General features: G+C 37.5%; 1 protein-coding gene across 6 annotated transcripts in view; it reads right to left on the reverse strand.

Annotated features, from left to right (window-relative positions):
* The window catches only part of TEP1 (telomerase associated protein 1), a 56,485-nt gene that overhangs the window by 25,909 nt on the left and 9,253 nt on the right, over positions 1–21,323 (reverse strand). For all 6 annotated transcript variants that reach the window (XM_074289132.1, XM_074289131.1, XM_074289136.1 and 3 more), the window contains 16 exons: positions 19,657–19,860; positions 19,269–19,403; positions 16,842–17,003; positions 15,469–15,627; positions 14,808–14,885; positions 13,431–13,555; positions 12,997–13,154; positions 9,592–9,701; positions 9,020–9,110; positions 8,596–8,770; positions 5,517–5,664; positions 3,570–3,719; positions 3,219–3,305; positions 2,718–2,848; positions 787–846; positions 179–337 (listed from right to left, as the gene is read on the reverse strand). In XM_074289132.1, coding sequence (XP_074145233.1) covers positions 179–337; positions 787–846; positions 2,718–2,848; positions 3,219–3,305; positions 3,570–3,719; positions 5,517–5,664; positions 8,596–8,770; positions 9,020–9,110; positions 9,592–9,701; positions 12,997–13,154; positions 13,431–13,555; positions 14,808–14,885; positions 15,469–15,627; positions 16,842–17,003; positions 19,269–19,403; positions 19,657–19,860 — 2,132 coding nt within the window. The remainder of the gene's footprint in view (positions 1–178; positions 338–786; positions 847–2,717; positions 2,849–3,218; positions 3,306–3,569; positions 3,720–5,516; positions 5,665–8,595; positions 8,771–9,019; positions 9,111–9,591; positions 9,702–12,996; positions 13,155–13,430; positions 13,556–14,807; positions 14,886–15,468; positions 15,628–16,841; positions 17,004–19,268; positions 19,404–19,656; positions 19,861–21,323) is intronic.

A 21,323-nucleotide genomic window follows, 5' to 3' on the forward strand; every position in this document is an offset into this window, starting at 1 on the left:
TAGCATGGGGAAAAGGAGGGATTTGATAGGAACCTTACTCTTGAACCTTATTGAAGGGGTTTACCCCTACCCAGAAATGAGGAGCTATAACTATGTATGAGAAAATGCATCACTTCCACAGATCCCTTCATGCACCAGAACCTATTTGATCTTCCCAGTTCATCCTACCCAGACTGACCTTTGCTGGGGAACAGGGGTCAGAGGGCCTGGGACCCTCTCCTCTAATAGCCTATCAGGGAAAGTCTGTGCCTCCCCTCTCTGGGGTGGGATCTTGAATATTTTGTCCATTTGGCCCACATGTTCCAGGAGACGAGACATTCCACGCTCTGAAATAAACCTAAGATACATAATCATAAGATCAACAATAACTAAAAGGATATAGCCTATTGTTCCCAGCTTAAAAGAGCATATGGGTATCTTGTCATAATCATTAACAAATTCATGCTTCAGATAATATGGTTGTGAGTAAAGGAAAAAGGAATTAGGGTTATTTGAGTGAATGGTCAGGTCTGCACAGCACAGTACTTCTTTCAAAAAGGGGACTTTGATTAAGATTTAAAGATAATGGTAAAAAGGGAATAGTTTAAGATGGTGGTAGTTGGAGTTCAGAGGAAAGAAAATGGACAAAAAAATTGAGGCTGAAGAAAAATGAACTTAGACAAGGCTGAAAATTTTATAAAAAGGATCTGGGGTTTAATTGGGATGGGGAAAGGAATGTAAGCCACTATACTTCGGAAGTCTTTTTAATTCCCCTTAACTCCCCCCCACCCCACACCCAGAGCTCACTTCAGTATTCCATCGGTGCAGCCTGTGAGGATGACATCATTGGGGTTCATACTGAGTGAACTGGAAGGGGGGAAAAGAGAGATAGTGATATAATATGGACCAAAAAAGGAAAAACCAGGCAAAATTAGTTAGGATTGCATTCAGAGTGAGTATCCCATCAACGCAGGCTTTCAATGCAGAAAACTTGTCAAAATTGTTGCAGTACTTTTGGTAGGAGTCTCATGCACCTCTGCATGTACTTTCTATAAAACTACTGTAAAGGGAGGAGACATGGGATTCCTTACTTCGAGCTCAATTGATATCAGGTAGAATGTAGGCAGACAGGATGAGGTTATTTAATGTGTAAATCGGATGTGTTTATATTATGGTCTTTTTATTAGGTGAGAACATCTTTCTGATTGGGTTAAGAAGAGAAAAACTTGATTGGCTCAGCAAACTAATTAGCCATCCCTCAGGCTCTAACTAGCTAAACCTTTGGATGGCTGTCAGAGTTCAGAGACTTTGTAAGGTAGGAACAAGCTGTAGAGTAAATTCCATGCAGGAGGTAGGGAGGGAATTTTTCTGTTCTCTCTCCCTCCACATTAGACACACTGCTTTGAAGAGGAGCTGCTGGACCAGTAGGGAATATGGAGGCTATGGGGAGACACACTACTCCAGATAGACATACATGCATATAGGATTGTTTCCTAAGGGAAAAGCAGCTTCAAAGGGCCAGACGGAAACAGACCCTGGCAACCCAACCACACAATCTGCCTTGGAAAGATTTAGGTTTCTCAGAGAGCAGTATCCTTTTTATGCTTGTGTACAATGGAAATTCCTCATTTTCCTTGGGAGATCACAATGTTTGAACATGCACACAACTTTTGGATTGTGCTTATTAAACCACAGGTGGACTTTATCTTTGGCACCCAAGGAAACTGACTTTGGAGATTCAGAATAGCTGTACTCTGGATTTTGGTTTTGCTAACCATAATCAAGCAATTGTACATTACTGCTATATTAATGTTTCAAAGCATTGAGATAGTCTACTTCTAACTTATAATTAATTATGCTTGCCAATTATCTGTTTGAAATAAGTTTGTGTCTGAACAGCTTATTGAAATTGTTAAATTGTACAGATATTGTTCATGACCTAAATGTGCTTAATAAAAAAAAAGTTTGACCTTTGTCCAGAAAAAATAAAAAGAAAGATTTAGGAGAGCACTCCATGAATAAAGAGAGTTCTTTCAGGTATAGAAGTACTAGGAATTGTGAGCTGCTTTTTACTAACTAAAAGTTTGAGCCTACTATTCCAATGGACATGGTGTGTCTGTGGGGAATTTACCCCTGGGGGGGCATGACTTATAATTATTATTCTTATTATGCATTTGAGTAAATGTCTTAGATATGAACTAATTTAATCTATTGACTAATTATTAATGGGAAATTCACTGGTTGGCCTTCATGAGCTATACTATTCGAGGTACAGAATTATTCCCAGAAACAGAGCTATCCTACAGTATCACTACAAGAACCTGAGGCAGCAGCTACAATAAGGGAACTCAATCCTTGAGTGCAAGCTGATGTGGCAGGAGGGGGTGGTGCTGCTCTATACTACAGAATCAGAGAAAGGTATATTCTTACATACCAGGACACTTCTTTCTACCTGCAGGAAAGGATATGCAAGGTGAAACTGAGACTGCCTGGGCCCAGGTCATGGTCCAATATTGACATGCAGACCCCAGGGGGAAAAAACACAACATTTTTTTAAACCTGTGTTGGGACAAGGGTAGAAGGCAGAGTTTGGGAGTTGCGAGTGAGGTCATTGGATAGAGGGCTGAGTTAAGAAAAGACGCATGTGGAAATAGTAGGATCTATGACAAGTAATAATAAATTATCTCCTCCTTGCATCAAGGGAAAAAAGGCTGTGAAGAGGAAAAACAGAGCCTTACCCAGAATGCATCCCAGTTAAATCAATTCCAACAAAAAGGCATTTGGGATTCACACGCTGCCAGAAGAATTGCTTAGCAGACATAAACTCAGGGTCCTCCATAGTGTTACCAACAAAGATAACCGTGTCTATCTGTAGAAAAAGCAGTAGAAGCTCATACCAGAAAAAGTTTGAGGAATTTTTTTGGGGATGTAGGAGAATTGATAAGGTGTAAGAAGAGCTTGGGGATTAGAGGAAACTTGGCTGAGAAGGGAAATCCAAATATACTGCTTCCTTAAGAGTAATATAGCTAACATCCCACTTGAGAACATATATAGGAAAGGGATAAGGTAGGAAAAGAATTGATATTGGAAGTATTGAAGGATAGCATACATTTGAGTTTAAAGGAGAGATGTAGAAGAGCTGGAGTTATAATACAGGGGTCAAGAAGATGGAAACTCAATAACATGAGTTAAGAAGTTTGGACTTGGAGAGAAGTGTTCACTTTGGCTGAGTTACTTACTGGCACCCGCCTAGCAACCATATCCAGCATGTATATAGCAAATGGATGATGATTTGATATTGATTCTGATTTCTCTTCAGCCATTTCCTGGGACAAACAGGATCAGAGTTGAAGAATGAACAGATTGGTCACTGATGACACTTGTAGGTACATATCATGCTATCCATTTGTACCCATAAAAGCTATTTCAGATTCACTGATTCATCTATCCTTGTGCCCATCTGTTCAGATTATCCTTAGGTCTATCTCCTTTATCTATCCTGTACAATATATCCAGATTTGGCCCAGGCCTTTGCTTAACTGCTTAAATCCCCCTCCATAAACTCTACCCAGCAGAGTAGTTAGCCTCACCTCTATCTGGATCTTGAGGTCAGTTGCAGTCTTCAGGATGCCCTCTTCTGGATAAATCATAGCTTTTTTCAAAATACACCTTTTACAAAGTAAAAGCTCAGCCTGCTCAGCACGGGCCATCACCATTGCCACCAAAAGTAGCACATGATTCTATTTGAATGAACAGAGGAATAGGAAGGATGCTAACTCCCAACTTTAAAAAAGACTCCTACTATAATGGTGACTATGGAGAATTCAAAGCAGCACAAAAAGGCATGAAATGATGAAGAGTTAAAAAGTAGGAAAAAACGGGGGCAGCTAGGTGGCGCAGTGGATAGAGCACCAGCCTTGAATTCAGGAGGACCCGAGTTCAAATTTGGGTTCAGACACTTAACACTTCCTAGCTGTGTGACCCTGGGCAAGTCACTTAACCCCAGCCTGGGGGGGGGGGGAAGTAGGAAAAAAAACACCATGATATATCTTGACAAATAATATGGAATCAACACACATTTAAAGATATTCGCAAGTAACATATTCATATTGTATATACCCAGTCAAGAAATCCAAAAAGGATCAGGAAAACTAGGAAAAAGTGACATCTATGTTGAAATTAAGACACATAACTTCAGGAAAAGATAACATTTGGCAGATAATAGAAGTTTCAGATCATTTATGATATGTTGGGATTGTACAGGATGGAGGACATTTCAGGATGCATGCTTATCTTTTTAAATTTCTTTTATATCTTTGTTCATATCTACATATCTATATCTATCTGTGTAGATATTTACATAGATACCTATATATTTATATAGGCATATGTGTAAATAAATATACATTATATAATATCTATTATTTGTCAGTGAAAGTCAAAATTAAATTTCTATTAATAGAAAAAATAACCAAATATACTCCACATGGTCTAGAAGTTTGAACTACTTTCCCCAGGCATCTATTGAAAGAGGGTACCTCCTAAGGGATATTGTTTGAGAAAGTGACCTTAGTGTCCATAAACAGTGTTCTGGCCATCCCTCTGATGATTTTTGAAGGGGCAACATTCCTCAGATGATTCTTTAGAATACTAACCTGAGAGAAATTATTTTCTATTATGCTAATAACCTATTATTAATTAGTTTCTAGGCTTTTTATTTCCTTATTCAAGGACCAGCCCTTGTAGGTCAGTCAGTCTGTAAAAGATAAGATTGATAGATGAAATTGCCCTAATCCTTAGGAAACATGTTCCTTGATCTTGGGCGGGACTTCACCCCAAAGAGGAGACTTTACTTCTGTTCAGGATGTAAACAATCTAATCTAGATGAATTATTGCCCTTAAGGAATAAAGTCCATGTCCTTGTACCCTGCATTGGGGTTTAGGGTGACCCAGTTCATGAAGGAAAAAAACAACCAGAGTGATCTGAGAGGAGATGGATTCCTCTATCAAGATTGTTGAAGTGTTTGAGGCTCATCATGATCAAGCCACATTCTCAGAAAGAAGACTTTTAGCCTCCCACCCAGGTCTTCCTGATTCCAAGTCTTGTATTGTTAGCCACTGTGCCCCAGTTCTTCTTTCACATACAAACATGGTATATTTATTAATATTCATTATAATTATTATTTTGGGATATATTATAATATAATATCACATAATTAAAATTATGTACAATAATAAATATAATTACAAAAATAAATAACAATAATGATTATTGATAATAAATATGATTAATAAATCATAACAAATGAGGCTGGAAAACACACAACAGGATTTCCTGTTCATAAGCAGCACAGCTCATTCCTAGTGGCCAAACTCAAGCACTTAGAAAATTTAGGAACAAAGGGCAGATTGCTTTGGGTTACTTATTAGGGACAGTCAGATCTAGGGATCACAAGGATCTCTAGCACCCCCTCTAACTTCCAACTCCTCCTTTTAGCACAGTCCCATTATATTCTATATCCTCCCTTTGTGTTTACCCTTTTGTCTTCTTGGGGTCGGCCAGGACTGCAGACTATCAGGGTGCGACCAGGTAATGGGGGTAAGTTATGTTGCACAGATAGATTCATAGCTGTTTCCAAGGCCTGTTGGTAGCGCTTCATCATCTCCCAGTCTTGCTTCCACTGGCTAAAGGAGAGGGACAAAAAGACCCCAGAAAGATATCCCAAAGTTTATTCCTTACTTTTTTGAGGAAAGATAAGAGGGTCTTTCAGAGATCCTCTCTCTGGCTCCTCACCTGCATAGCAACCCATTGAGGCAGGAGTGCTAATCAAGGCTCTCTCAGCCTTCTCTCCAAACTCCCAAAACATTTTCATGGATAAAAAAGAAAGGATTCTTCCAAGCTTTCTATCACAAATCACATGTGCTCTATTATGCTTGGATAGCAATAATAATATGGCTAGCATCTATACAACTCTTAAGGTTTGCAAAGCACTTTACCCATTATCTCATTTTATCTTTTCAACAGCCATATGAGTGTTGTTATTTTTTGACAAGTATTATTATGATCCCTATTTTACAAATAAAAAATAAATATTTACAAATATTACAAAAAATAATTTGTACAATTGTAAAATTGTACAAATTTACAAATAAACAAATAACATAAGTTATTATGATCCTTTACAATAAACTGAGGTATAGAATGGTTAAATTCGCTCAGAGTCATATAGTGAGGGCTTCAGGCAGCATTTGAATTTGGGTCTTCTTAACTGCAAGTCTACCTAGCTGCCTTTAAAAAGCTCATTTCATGAGCAGAACCAGAAGATCACTGTACACTTCAACAACAATACTGTATGAGGATGTATTCTGATGGAAGTGGAAATCTTCAACATAAAGAAGAGCCAACTCACTTCCAGTTGATCAATGATGGACAGAGGTAGCTACACCCAGAGAAGAAACACTGGGAAGTGAATGTAAATTGTTAGCACTAATATCTGTCTGCCCAGGTTACATGTACCTTCGGAATCTAATGCTTATTGTGCAACAAGAAAATGGTATTTACACACATGTATTGTATCTAGACTATATTGTAACACATGTAAAATGTATGGGATTGCCTGTCATCGGGGGGAGGGAGTAGAGGGAGGGGGGGGGATAATTTGGAAAAATGAATACAAGGGATAATATTATAAAAAATATATATAATAAAAATTATTAAAAAAAAAAAAAAAAAGCTCATTTCATGCAGCGAGATAATTCCATTTACTTAGGAAAATTAAGAGAACTAGGAAAAAGGGCAAAGGCAAAACTGAGTATTCATATAGATAAGAGGAAAAGGAGAAATAGAATCAAAGTCACAAGATGTCTTAAAAAATAAGACCCCAAACCAAACTGGAACAAGGACTGATAGAGGCCTTCAAAGGTTGAGGCAAATAGCCAGAGAGAAACAACATCCAAAGTATAGACACAATAGATGCCTAGTTAAATCAGCAAGTTTTAAATAAGCACCAACTATGTTCCAGGAACTGTGCTAGGCACTTGGGATACTATGGGAGGAAAGGAAAATGGCCAAAGGGGTGAGGTGGAAGGATAGAGGATATTACAGATGTGACTGATAAGTAATTTCTTTAAGGTAGGGTTTCTGATGAGGAACTTTCTCTATTAGTAAAGATTAGCCTTATTTCCCATATAGTCTTAGCTGCTACAACACTGAGAGGTTCAATGACTTGAAGACATAAGAGGCAAGATCTCTATCCACTATATCAATGGTGTCAAACTCAAATAGAAACACGTAGGCTGGGGCAGCTAGGTGGCGCAGTGGATAGAGCACCAGCCTTGAATTCAGGAGGACCAGAGTTCAAATCTGGTCTCAGACACTTAACACTTCCTAGCTGTGTGACCCTGGGCAAGTCACTTAACCCCAACCTCAAAAAAAAAAAAAAAAAGTCACGAAACATATAGGCTGCATACTGACTTAGAAAATTACAAATTAATATCTATGTTGTATCATATTTTTAATTTCTTAAATGTTTCCAAATTACATTTTGATCTGGTTTGGGCAGCACTAGAGAGCATTGTAGGTCTACATGTCTGATATATCTGCCCTGTATATGCTTGTAAAATTTGGGTACTTACAAAACACACATAAGCTGATTTTGAGGGAGAAGAAAAGTGTCATTAGAAGGCAACTCTTGTAAGCTGAGTTCTTGAAGATTAGCAAATTTAAGAAGCCAATGGGAAGAATGAAAATGGTATGCCATATTTTTGACTGAACTTTTTATGTTTTATTATAATTATTTATATAATAGAATATATTTATGTTTTATTATACTATGAGTGTTGAGTGCTTACTAAAGTTTATTATAATATTGTTTATTATATTGTAATGAGTGCATAATGAATTATAATTTATATATGTAATAATATCTTATTTTTATATGAGTATGTTATATATACTATGTTATATATACTCTCATACAAGAGTATATGAAAAGACATTTTGTTGTGGTTGTTCTGTCTAGTCTAATTCTTTGTGGCCCCATTTGGATTTTTTTGTTTTGGTTTTTTTTTTTTTGCAAAGATACTGGAATGGTTTGCCATTTCCTTCACCAGCTCATTTTACAGATGAGCAAACTGAGGTACACCCAGGGTCACATTGCTAGTAACTGTCTGAGGTTGGATTTGAATTCATAAAGATGAGTCTCTCTAGGCCCAGAACTTTTATCTATTTTGCCACTTAGCTACCATATGAAGAGAAATAATATCCAATAAATCTCTAAAGGTTATGAAGACTTTAAAGGATTTTTTAAAAGCAATTTATATTTTATCCTACAGGTAATTTAAACTAGTCATTTACTGAGAAGAGAATAAACAGGAATAGAGACAAAAATGAAGATAGGAATTGGCTATAAGGTTTTAAATTTATCCTTTATAGAGTACATTTAAATGCAAAATTTCCAGGGCCAAAGAAAAATATGGACCAGGGAGATGTATACCAGTAAGCATATTAATGAGCATGACTATATCTTTACACAGAGAATGGTATCCCCAGTGTCTCTTTTATCTCCCCCTGTTTTCCTACCCTCTCTGCTCTAAGGAAAGCACACACACACTTACTTAATCTTATTCAGTCGTAGCTTTTCCCTTTTGAAGTGTTCATATAGCACAGGCACCAACATTGCAAACCGAAGGTCTTTATTAGTCAGATGCTGCTGTGGCTTGGGTATCTGGCCTTTCTTCCCCAACCTTTCCAATAATTGCCGCATTAAAACCACATTAAGGGGAATTGGTCCTGAAACATAAAGATATCAAAGTGATCTGAGAAAAAATCGCTTTCATTTGGGCCTTCCTGACTTCCCTAACTCCTTCCCAAGTGCCACCCCCCCCAGCCCCTGCCCCAAGAATGCTAGAGCTTTCTGAACCCCCTCTGTCCTCCTGGGACATGGAAGCAAGGGTTAAAACTGTGTCTTGTGCTTTCTTTGTTCTTCCCCAGAAATGGGGAAAGTGTGGGGAATTGTGGGTGATGATGGGCAGATGGTACCAGATTTGCGGAGCTGTCGCTCCAGGTCACTGATGGAAGTATGGGCAGAAAGAAATCGGAAGGGAAGCTGCCGGCTACGGATCACTGATTCCTGGAGTGGGAAAAAAAAAAAAACCAGAGAGAAAGAAACTGAGGCGTTACGATAGATGGGGAGAAACTGGGATGAAAGGGAGAAATGGAAATGTAAAAGACGAGGAAAGGAGAAAACTGTGGGAAGAGAGAACAAGATGAATGGTAGGGCAAAAAAGGGATAAGAAGAGAGAAATGAATTACAGGAAGGAAGAAATGTGATTGATTCCACATACTCACTTTCTGTGGGGCTATATAACCATTCTTTCCAATAAATCTTAGTTTCTAAAGGATGGATCTGTTATAGTTTTAATGAAATCCCACATAAATAACTGACTTTCCAAGTGCTATTTTTCCCTAAGAAAATAATCCTTATTGACACCCGACTCCAATTCCACTTCCATTCAGCAATACTGCCCCAAATCAAGGTACAGCACATTTCCACACCCATCCATCCCTGCAATATCCACATGGCTCAGAAAGCTCTCCTAGTATCTCCATACCTTGCGCTCCAACAGCTGCAGGATGCGCTCATGGTGTCTGGAACTGATTCCAACTCGAAGCAGGCTGCATAAGTTCCTTAGCATGGCCATATAGGGCAACTTTCCACTGTCTAAAAGAGAAAAAAGGTTGTTTTACTTGTTAAATTTAGGGATAGAGAGAACAGAGCAGAGTGGAATGGACCCTACAATCTAAGTTTAAAAGCTCCAGTGGATGGGTCTTAGAAAGAAATGGGATCAAACAGAAAGATACTGACAGAAAAAGTTATTTTTGAAATACTATTTTGTTACATTGAAAATATGTTTACATTTTCACTCTTTTTGTTGTTTGCTTGTATTTTATTTTCTCATTTTATTTTCCTTTTTGATTAGATTTTTCTAGTGCAGCTAGATAATTGTATAAATATGTATGCATATATTGGATTTAACATATTTTTACCATGTTTAACACAGATTACTTGCCATCTAGGATAAAGGTTGGGGGGAAGGGAGGGAAAATTAGAATACAATGTTTTGCGAGGCTTAGTGTTAAAAAATTATCCATGCTTATGTTTTGAAAATAAAAAGCTTTAATTAAAAAAAAATGCTTTAAAAAAAAAGAAAAGAAAATATGCTTACAGCTTTAGTAAGAACCAAAAAATAAGTCTGACCTGAAGTTTGGAATTTATAATTTAGAAAATTTCTGATATGTCATGTTCAGTAAAAATAAATCCCATTACTTCTACTAAATTTGGCATTGTCATCACCAAACTTTATTTATTTAAAATAGCAATTTATTTTTCCAAATACATGCAAAGGTAGTTTTCTACATTCTAAATTTCTCTCTCTCTCTCTCTCTCTCTCTCTCTCTCTCTCTCTCTCTCTCTCTCTCTCTCTCCCTTCCTCCTCCTCCTCCTCTACTTCTCTCTCCAAGATAGCAAGCAATCAAATATAGTAAATTAGATTTAGATTTGCAAAACATCCTCTTTTGATACTGAAAAGTTCCTCCAAGGCCAAAAGACAAGAAAACCTTTTTCAATAAAAATAAAGTCATCCCAAGAAATCTTTCATGAGAAATATTGACCAGATGGTCATGGATAGTGGAAATGAGATATGTAATATAGAAAAGCAATTATATGTTTCATAGAATCCAAAAGGTTCCCCTTTAAACAAAGGAACAGTTTTACTAAGTTTCATGACCTTACATTCAACTATTTCCATGATAATAAAGCAAAATATTGTTCTGACAAAAAAAACCAAAGTAAAATTACAATAGTTTTTCCTTAACAAGCTATTACAATATACTCTCCAGCAACTGTTGTCTGACTATGCCAAAAAGTCCTATTGAGGTTTATAGAAGGCTACCTAGAGCAGCTTTCCCAACATTGCTATTTTTATAATCTGTACAGCTGCCACTAGGTTGAATGTACTTAAGGATAGCACAGGCTCTATAGTCATGCTCTCTCCCTACAAATGCATAAGTGATGTTAAGTTTCAAAGTCATCATATTTTTTATTAGCTTCAAGTCTTCCCCAGAAATAGTGTTTCCAAAACTAAATAGGAATATATTTAAGTTATATGGGCTAAATTGAATTTTATGGCTCATATATGGCCTCTACTCAATGAATATGCTTTGAAATTGAAGCACATGAAAAAATAATTTAAGGTAGAAGGTGCCTTAGAAGTAATTTTTATACAATTTTATTCTATTTGCAAATGAAGAAACAGAGTCAGGAAAGTTAAGTCATATAGGTAGCAAGTCTCAGAGGTAAGGTCTTATTTCAGTGTTGTTGACTTTTACATCTGGCACTTTAATCACACTGAAACTTTATATTTTTAGTTTTTTATTTATGTAAGTGTTTTGGTCTGCAGACTTCTAAATTGAAATGATTTTTATGTAATACAAATGAGGCAAACTTAAGATTGGAGTCAGAAAGTTAGGATTAGGGTCAGAATTGAAGTGAGTTAGAACTAGAATTGGTGTCAAGAGTCCCGAGGCAAATTTAGGGTTAGAGTTAGAGTTTGCTCCTAGCCACCCACTTCAATTAAAACAAAGGCATATACAAAATAATACTTTTATACAAGTTACAAAATATAACAAAATTAAGACATATTAAATACTATACCATGATAATAAGCAGAATTATAAAATAAATGTTAAGTAAAAGTTAATGATAAAGTATGCACAGTACTTTTACAGTAAAGTAAGCATAGGTATGAGGTATGTTGCCCCTTCCTCACCCACTTGGCTCTTATCACTGGTAGTTGGTTGAAATTTCTTCCAGAAATCTTTACATAAAGCCAAATCTGAACAATCCCAAAGTTATTAGAAAATGCTTTTATATGAGAAATGCAAGATAAGGAAGCATACTTGTAATCTAGACAGTGTACATAACTTTAACATTTTTTTCCTTTTTGACTAAGAAATGTATCTATCTTGTCCTAAAGATTCATAAGTGAGAGGAGTTAGGGCCATTTGCTGTGACCTGCCAAGATGATACAGCTGTATTTAGCTACTTCATAGATAGGCTGGTGGTCAATACCATTTATCAGACTGGATTTATGGTGAACTTAGTATGGAAATAGTCATTTGTATTTCCCAAAGTCAAATACATGAAAGGAACCTGGCTTCATCTCTCCCAAGACCTCATGGGATATGAAAAGCAATAGGAAGGGAGCCAAGAGAAAGTATATGTCAAGAAGAAAGGCCTCCTAAACAGGAAGGGAAAATTTCCAAGGTAACAATAAATTCTCCTCAGATTTAGGAGCAAATTTATTATCTCTCTGGGCAGATGGGATAGTTGAAATTGCAAAGCCCTAATGATCAAGGCAGCATGTTTAACAACCTAGTTACTTCATTCTATGTTCTCAGTAAACCAAGGAAGTGTTGGTTCTGGCAGAGATCCATACTTGTGTATTTGTGATTCCTCCTCAGGGAATTTAACCAAAAGCATACATAACCTATGAAATCCAAAACAAGGTAACTTGTTATCATGTATACAATAAAAAATAAAAATCAGACAACAATCTGCCCTTGTTAGTTGTATTTCTTCCTAAAGGATTCAAACAGTACTTTCTTTTAAATTGAGAGAATACAAATGTGATGACTATTTTCATAAGATTTGTCCTACTTTTATAAAGAGAACATAGATTGGAGTGTGTGCCAAATATTATAAAGCATTAATTAAGAAAGAGCTTAACTGTATTCTTCCCTCAACAGGTACTACTGTAGAATAGGTGGAAGCCCCCAGAAGTGCCCCAGAAGACCACAACCAGCCACCAGATAGTGTATCTTGCAAATTCAACCCTATCTCAGTAATGGAACTTTCCACAGAGAGAACTGTAAAGAGATACTCTTTACAAGGCTCAGACTATATATAAAGAAGAGTGGGCCATAAATGGGACTTAAATAGGGAAAGTTAGTTTTACCAATGAGCCCCTCCCAGACAGAGGCTTTGTTCCCCTTCTGGCTCAGCACTCGCTCCCAGGTCTCTGGCTGTGGGAGCTTCATCCGAGTCCCAGCTCTGCTGAAATCCCAGGGACCAGGTAGACGGCTCCGGGCAAATGATTGCAGGTCTGAAGGATACCTGGGATGAGGTAGAAGACAGACAGAAGATACTTTTAGTATGACAGATATCTAGTATTGTGTAGCTAGGAATGAACTTGAGGAAGAAAGGGGTCTGCAGTCTAATTAGCAAAACACTTGAGCCAAAGTTGCCTGGTCATTATTGACTAGGTCTTAAGTCATAGAGTTGACAGCATGGATAAAACAGATTTAAGAGTAAAGGACTATGGGGGAGCTGAATGCCCTGATGTGACTTCAGGTTTGTGGGCCTTGGGGATCAGGACTTTATCTAACTCACCTGCAACCCAGCAGGGCCTTGACATTCTGTACAGGGTCCCGGATATGCAATCTCTGTATCAACTTCTTCAGTGTAAAATCTGATGGTTTCTTTTTCACTGGTTCTGCATGATAAGCTCTCATAAACTGTAAGGATACATGGAAGGCCCCAAAGGACTATTTTCATGCATGGCTATGCCTCAGGGAGAACAGAGAACTTTAGCTCTCCTACACATTCTGTTTTTCATATACCTTGGATCCTTAATTATTCTCCCCATCCTGCCCCCAAAAGGAAATGATTATTAAACTGTGTTACTTTACAAGATCAAAATACTTGGTTATCACTGTATCTCTTCTGTGCATGTTAGAGTTGTGAAGAGTTGACATGTGATGGTCTAATCTATTAAATAAGGGAGGAAGCGGGGCAGCTAGGTGGCGCAGTGGATAGAGCACCAGCCCTGAATTCAGGAGGACCCAAGTTCAAATTTGGTCTCAGACACTTAACACTTCCTAGCTGTGTGACCCTGGGCAAGTCACTTAACCCCAGCCTCCGGGGTGGGGGGGGGAAGGAGAATGGCTGAATAAGTTATGGTATATAATAAAAGAACATTATTGTTCTATAAGAAATGACCAGCAGGATGATTTCTGAAAAGCCTGAAAAGAATGAAGTGAGTGGAACCAAGAGAACATTGTATACAGGAACAAGATGATTTATATGATGATCAACTGGATGGACTTGGCTCTTTTCAACAATTCAAGACAATTCCAACAGACATGTAATGGAAAGTGCCATTCACATCTAGAGAAAGAAAAATTGAAACTAACTGTGGATGAGACCTACTTACCTACTGACGCCTGCTAGCAACAGAATATATTAAGAGAGAATAAAATGAAGGGAAAAGAAAAGTACACATTCTTGATTCACTTAGAAACTCAATCCAGTGAAAAATCTATATTCAGAGAAGAAACTGAGTGTATCTGAATGCAGATTGAAGCATTCTCTTTCTCTCTCTCTTTTTTTTAAACTTGATTTTTCTTGAGGGTTTTTATTTTCAGTAGGGTAAGAGATCTGTTTTGTTTTGTTTTTCTCCACAACTTAATTCTTATGGAAATGTTATGTATAACTTCACATGTGGTTTCTTAATTTTGGGTAGGAATAAGGGAGAGAACCCAAAACTCAAAAAATTTAAAAACAAATGAAAAATTTTTTTTTGTTTTAAATGTAACTAGGGAAAATATTAAATAAATAAGATACAATAAAACTCAATCCAGCTAACTACCATCACCTAAGATACTGTTACATATGTCTCCCCTATTTCACTATGAACAGTTCTGGACACATGCATCCCATCCTACCCCATTACCCTGCCCACAGGGCATTCTGTGATCAGGAACTCACCGTTTTTTGATGATTATAAAAGGTCTTGTATATTATAGTTGAGTTATACCACTTCCTTTGGCACACCTTTTCTGACTTCTATAGTGGACAAGAAAACACTCATAAGGGTATTGCTCATCCTTAGCATCCTGGTGTCCTTCTCTGGCAGTGAAGTCTCAATCCTACGCTTTGGTCACCACAGGGTAAACTGGAAAGCTCCCCAAAGCTTCCAGCCCAGGCCAACCAATTCCCACTGATGCTACACTCCTTTGGATTTCTCTATGATGCCCTCTTGGGGTACCTTCCTTTTCTACTCACTCACTTTCCTTTTGGGTTGTCTTCCCCCATTAGGTGGTAAGTTCTTTGAGGGCAGAGGCTGTCTCTTTTTTATATTTTTATCCCCAGCACTTTGCATGCAGTAGGCATTTTATAAATGTTTATTTGCTGACTGACCTAGTTCCCCAGTATAAGGAAGAGAATGCTCTCTTCTCACATCACCCCGATCCCGTCTGACTTGTCTGGCCCCTTTTGTTCCCAGGTGATTAGTAACTCTTAGGGAAGTGATTGCTCAGTCTACATCTCCCCAGAGGTCAAATGGTTCTTGACTTATTTTTTCTAGGAAATCACAAAGGGAAAGGGGAACAAATTATATCTATCATTGTAGGCAAGAAAAGTCACTGACGGGACGACGGGGGTGCTGGTGACTTTTCTTAGCCCGGTGTTTCCGAAGATTGTACTTAGCCAACTGGTACTCGTCAAACTGGGCAAATTTGTCTGTCATGGCAGCACGGAGACAGGCAGGCAGAGGTGCCAGCTTCCTATTGGGATCCTCAGCCAGGCTCTGTTAGTAAGAGATAAAGCGAGACTGGCCTCAAACTCCAATACACCGAGAATGGAGAGAGTGCGTCAAAATACAGAGTTAAAGCATTGAAGGGATAATGAACTGACAGGTCAGGAGAACATCAAGCAGAGTGGGAAAAAGGAAGGCAGAAAACAAGGGTCCACTGAGACAGAAAGGAGGCAGGCTTTAGGTCATTCTATGAATATCCTCTATGCTATAGCTTCAATGAAGACAGAATAGAATCTGTTGTTGTTTTTAAGGGAGCCAGTATCATACAGTGGATCCTAGTCCTAGCTGTATCACTACTTTCCTTATGACCTTGGGAAGTTTCATGGATTGATCACATAGGACAATTTGTCAGAAAAAGACATAACACAAAAATCATGAAAATACAGCAGTCCAAGGATAAAGCCTATGTGAGTCTGAAGGAAGAGAACTGGAGAAATAGAGGGGAAAAATAGTAAAATGTTAGCTTATATTTAGATATGATTGCTGGTGAATTGATTTTTTTTTTTATTTTGAGACAAAGAAACCTGGCCAGAAAGTCAGAAAACTGGGTCCTAGTTTGGTAAACTGTGTGAACTTGGGCAAACTGTTCTACCTCTCTGGGCCATAGGTTTTTCATCTGTGAGAAGATTGTTCAAGTTCTGAAATGCTACAATCTTAGGGAAATATAAGGATTTTCTAGTAGAGTAGAAATAATGAGTGATAATAGAAAGACGAACCTGGGGCAATACAAGAAAGTCTTACAAAATAAGAGAAGCATTGATGCAGCTAGGTGGCACAATGCATAGAACCCTAGGCCAGTATTCAGGAAGACCTGAATTTAGATCTTTTAATACTTGTGTGACTCGTAACCTCTGTCTGCAGCAGAGTTCTCAACTTTAATATAAAGATAATAGCATCTACATCAGGAATGGCTATGAGGATCAAATGAGATAATATTTGTAAAGAGCTTAGCCCAGTGCTACCTGACATATAGTAAGTGCTTAATAAATGCTTATTATTTCCTTCCTACTTATAAGTGCCAAGGAGTGGTAATCCTGCCTAAAGAAGTGAGAAAAACAAAGTCAATAGTGGAGACCTAAGAGTAAAAAAATTATCTCTGGCTATAGATAATAGCTAAGGCAAAGAGGAGAGAACTCAATGAGAGCAAGGACAAAAGATAAAAGAATGAGGGCAAAAGAAGGGTAAGAATCTTATCTTGGACATACCTGGAAAAACCGAGCCACCTGTATCCAGTCAGAGGGGAGCTGGACAATAGCACAAAAATATCTCCTCACATAGGGCCGACAAGCAGGTAGATAGGCAGCTATGGCTAGAACCATGATGGCTATATCTCGAAGGTTGAGCTGCTGTCGTGCATACAGGGATGCCTACAACACAAGGTGGAAAAGGTCAGACTGGGACATTGATTTCTTCTCTTATTAATACTTCCCAGAATTCTTAAACCTCTATTTTGATCTCTCCTCAAAACAGCTATTTGTAACTCTAATCAACACAAATACTAACCACAGTTCCAAAGAGCTCATGATGAAGCATATTATCTACCTTCAGGTTAAGAAATGATATATGGATTCCAAATACAAACTGAAGCACATTTTTATTTTCTTTCTCTTCAGATGGGGGTAGAGGTATCATGGCTAACGAAGGAATTTGTTGTGTATGACTATAAATATTTGTGATATGTTTTGTTTTTCTTGTCTTATCATTGGGAAGGGAGTGAGAAAGGGAAGGAAAAGAATTTGGAAATGAAAATAAAACTGAAAAAGAAAAACTAACTTAAAAAAAATTAAAATAGCTCCTTTTGTTGTTCTTAAACTTTTTCCACTCATAACTCCTTTTTACATGACCCCAGGCATATAGGTATATCAAGCAAACATTTTCTGATAATAAATTACAATTTTGCAAACCCCACATTCAGTTATGAGACCCTATGTGAAATCATGAACCACAGTTTAAAAAACTCCAGTCTATAGGGTAAAATCCCAATTTGGTAATCTGGAATTCAATGCCCTTTGTAAAACTGGACCCAAAGTATCTTTCTAGCAGTATCTCTTCCTTTTCTCTTCTACAGGTTCTAGCTAGAGCTTCAACTAAGGATTTGCCAAAGGATGATGAAATTTAGAAGGCACCAACAGCATTAGTACTCCAGAAAATAAAAAGAAATTGTTGTTGGAACTGTGAAACACTATAACCATTTTGTTTTTGAAAGCAATCTGGAATTATGCAAAGTGACTAAAACATCCATAATCTTTGACCCAGAGATTTTATTATTAAGTAAGTATATATTCAAAGGAAGCCATTGATAAAAAGGAAGTTTCTGAATACACAAAAATATTTATAACAGCACTTTTGGTAATAACAAACAATTGATACATACCTATCAATTAGGGAATGGCTAAACATACTGTGGTAGATGAATGTAATGGAATGTAAATGTCTTTTAAGAAATAATGTAATGAATACAGATAAATATGGAAAAATCTAAACGAATTGATGTAAATTAAGCAGAATAAAGAAAATAAATGAGAACAACAATGTAAATTATAAAGAAGAGAGGGAAGACACTCCCACACCCATCTCTTATCACAGAATGAAGATCCACAAATGTTGCATGTCACACACCTTTTATAATTTTTTTGTATTGGTCAGTTATGCGGACTTTTTTCATCTTTTTTTTTTAATTTATCTTTAAAAAATACTATTTGTTTTATATAAGATGGCTTTCTGGAGGGAACATAAATTATGGTAATTGAAAACCCCCAAATATAAATAAAAATGTATTATAAATTGAGTTTAGTGCCTAGTTAAGAAGCCTAGTTAATAGTATGAACTCTTGGGCTCCTCTCCATCCTAGCTTCATCCTATTTCTTCTCCTGACAGCATGCTACCTAACCACATCTCCCCAATATCTTGAGGACATGGGCCAGAGTCCCAGGGCACCCATCCCCTCTATATGAAATACTGGACCTCTTTCTCCCAATTGTACTGAAGTCTGAATCCATGTTTGTGATCAATCTCTGCAGCTGGATTTACTTTAAACAGTTGGTATGAAGGGTTTTTTCCCCTGTTCTTTGCCCCAAACACATTTTGTGGTATCAGTACCCAACATCAAAATCACTAATTATATTTCTGGCTGTAACCATTACTCATCTATGTAATAGTCCCCCAAATCCAGGTTGTCTTTTTCCTCCTTTATCTTTGTTCATACTTTCTGCCTTGTGCTCCACCCTCTTCATCTTCACTAATCAGGATCATTTCATCTTTCAAAGTCCCATCTTTTCACATTTCTAATCACACATTGTCAAACTGCAATAATATACACTGTCTATATCATCCACATGACCCTTAAAAAAAACTATTTGTAAACATATCTTCTCTCTCTAACTCAATTGTAAACTATGAAGTTTAGAACTGGGAGATCCTCTTCATTTCACTTCAGCCCCTAGGACAGTTTCTTAAACAAAGACTCAACATTTGTTGAATGAAGGAATACACTCCTATATCCTGGACTCCTAGCTTCATCCAGATTTCCTCTATTTCCTAAAGACAGTTCCTCACACACTCCATAAGGGACAGTTTCTCTAAGGTAAAACTCATCATTCCCTAGCAAACCCCAAATCATTCCCACCAAGTACCTTGAGAATGAACTCAGGCTCTAAAAGAGCAAGGTCTGTGCAGAGTTGAAGCAAGAACTGCCGGGTGGAGTCTTCAGCCTCCAGCAGATTTGCCTTGGAGGACAGGGCACAGCACAGCTGGGTGATGAGCAGCATCTTGGGGGAAGGACAGAAGAGAGGCAGGAGATAAGCAAAGGTCTTTCCAGGCAAGGACTGCAACACTGAGACTTAATGATACGCCAACTCAATCAAGTCTGCAAGGTGATGTGAGGACTACAAATTTACAACTATCCCTTTAGTATGGGCTCTTCCAACCCAGTGAGAAGTGGTAACTCCAGGAAGCATTCCTATACCTTGATTCTGGTTCCAGTCCCATTCTCCCCTTCCCCCTACCCTTGAAGTCCTTCACCTTCTTGTTTTGCAAAGCCTGGTCCATGGTCTCGGGTTGAGCATCAGAGTCCCCTGCAGCCAGCTCCAGAGTTGGCTCTTCTGACACATTTTCTTCCTCTAAGCTTAAGTTATAAAAAGGAATTGCTTCCTCTGCTTGCTTTCCCTCCTCTTTTTCTTCTTCCTTTTGCTGCTGCTCTTCTTCCTTGGAGAGGGACCAGGTATCCTGAGGGATGGAAGAGACATTTCACTCACAGACAGATCCTTGAACTGACTCCATCCAGAAAGGACAGGAAAAGTAGGCAAGGGGAGATTTGAGAACCACTTTCTAAGAAATAAGCCTTCCTCCTTCAGAAGCAGGTTCTGACTCTACTTATCAATCACCCTGATTTTTAGAATCTTCTTAATTTTCCACTTCTGTGTCCCTTCCCACACTAACACTATGAAGAGTTAAGGGCACAGAATGGGAGCTCACCTGTCCCCAACAGTTCCTTTTGATGATTTATATAAACACCATGATAGCCTTGGTATATTAATGAGGATGTCAAGTTCAGACTTAAGTTGTGCCATTTCCATAAAAATAGCTAGGAACCTATAATATTATCAGCATTCTTGTCTATGTACTACAAATATGTAAAAGCTAGTATATTTAATAGGGAACACTTGAAGGAAAGACTATATTCCCCATTCATCTCTGGGAACTTATGGAGGAACAGTAGGAAAGTAGGATGATATATCAGAAGCACAACAAAGAAAAAAAAAGGAGGGATGACAGTTCTATTATTTGTTATTTAACAAAATAATAAAACACTGAAAATCTAAACTTAAGCATATTTCTAAGATGCCATGTAACAATGAGATATGGCTGAAAAGAGCTTAGATAGAGCACCATAATTCCAAAACCATCTTTTTTTTTTTTTTTTTTTGCTGAGGTAATTGGGATTAAGTAAGTGACTTGCCCAGGGTCACACAGCTAGTTAATTGTCTGAAGCCAGATTTGAACCCAGGTCCTTTTGACTTCAAGGCTGGTTCTCTATCCACTGTGCCACTTAACCACCTAGCCACCCCCCAAAACCATCTTTCTTTTTAAAATTTTATCATTTTTTTTTCCTTTTTAGCTTTTGAGCTTTTCCTTCTGAAAGGCTATACCATAACTTAAGACAATTGTATTCCATTACTACAAAATACTGGAGAGAAACTTTTCCAATAAAATATATAGAAAAGTATTAATAGAGAGGGACATTTTAAGTCATCGAAAATAATTCATATTGAAGAGAAACCCTTTGGATATATGGAATATTTGGGTTTCATGAAGAAAGATAAAGATTTTTCCTTATTTTGGGGCTGTAATTCTTAGACCAGTTTGCTTTCCCCAAAGCTTGAGAATAAGATCCTAATTCTTAGAAGTCTGTGAGGAAAGTGCTTTTCCTATTCCTTTCCTATTTTTATACTGAAATGAATTTCATGATATAGGAGCCTGCTTCAGACTATAAAGGTTCAGAGAATGATATTTTTAGAGGAAGGAGATATTTAGAAACAATTGTGCCCAAATTATTTTTATGGATGAGAATACTGAAGCATATAGCATAATGTAGTCATACATTAATCAAGAAATTAGTCAAAAAAACATGTATTGTTTATTATCTGCCAGCCACTATGCCAAATGATAATGCTAATAAGTTTAGCTCA

Source organism: Sminthopsis crassicaudata, chromosome 2 (genome assembly GCF_048593235.1).
Source record: "Sminthopsis crassicaudata isolate SCR6 chromosome 2, ASM4859323v1, whole genome shotgun sequence".
Taxonomy (NCBI): domain Eukaryota; kingdom Metazoa; phylum Chordata; class Mammalia; order Dasyuromorphia; family Dasyuridae; genus Sminthopsis; species Sminthopsis crassicaudata.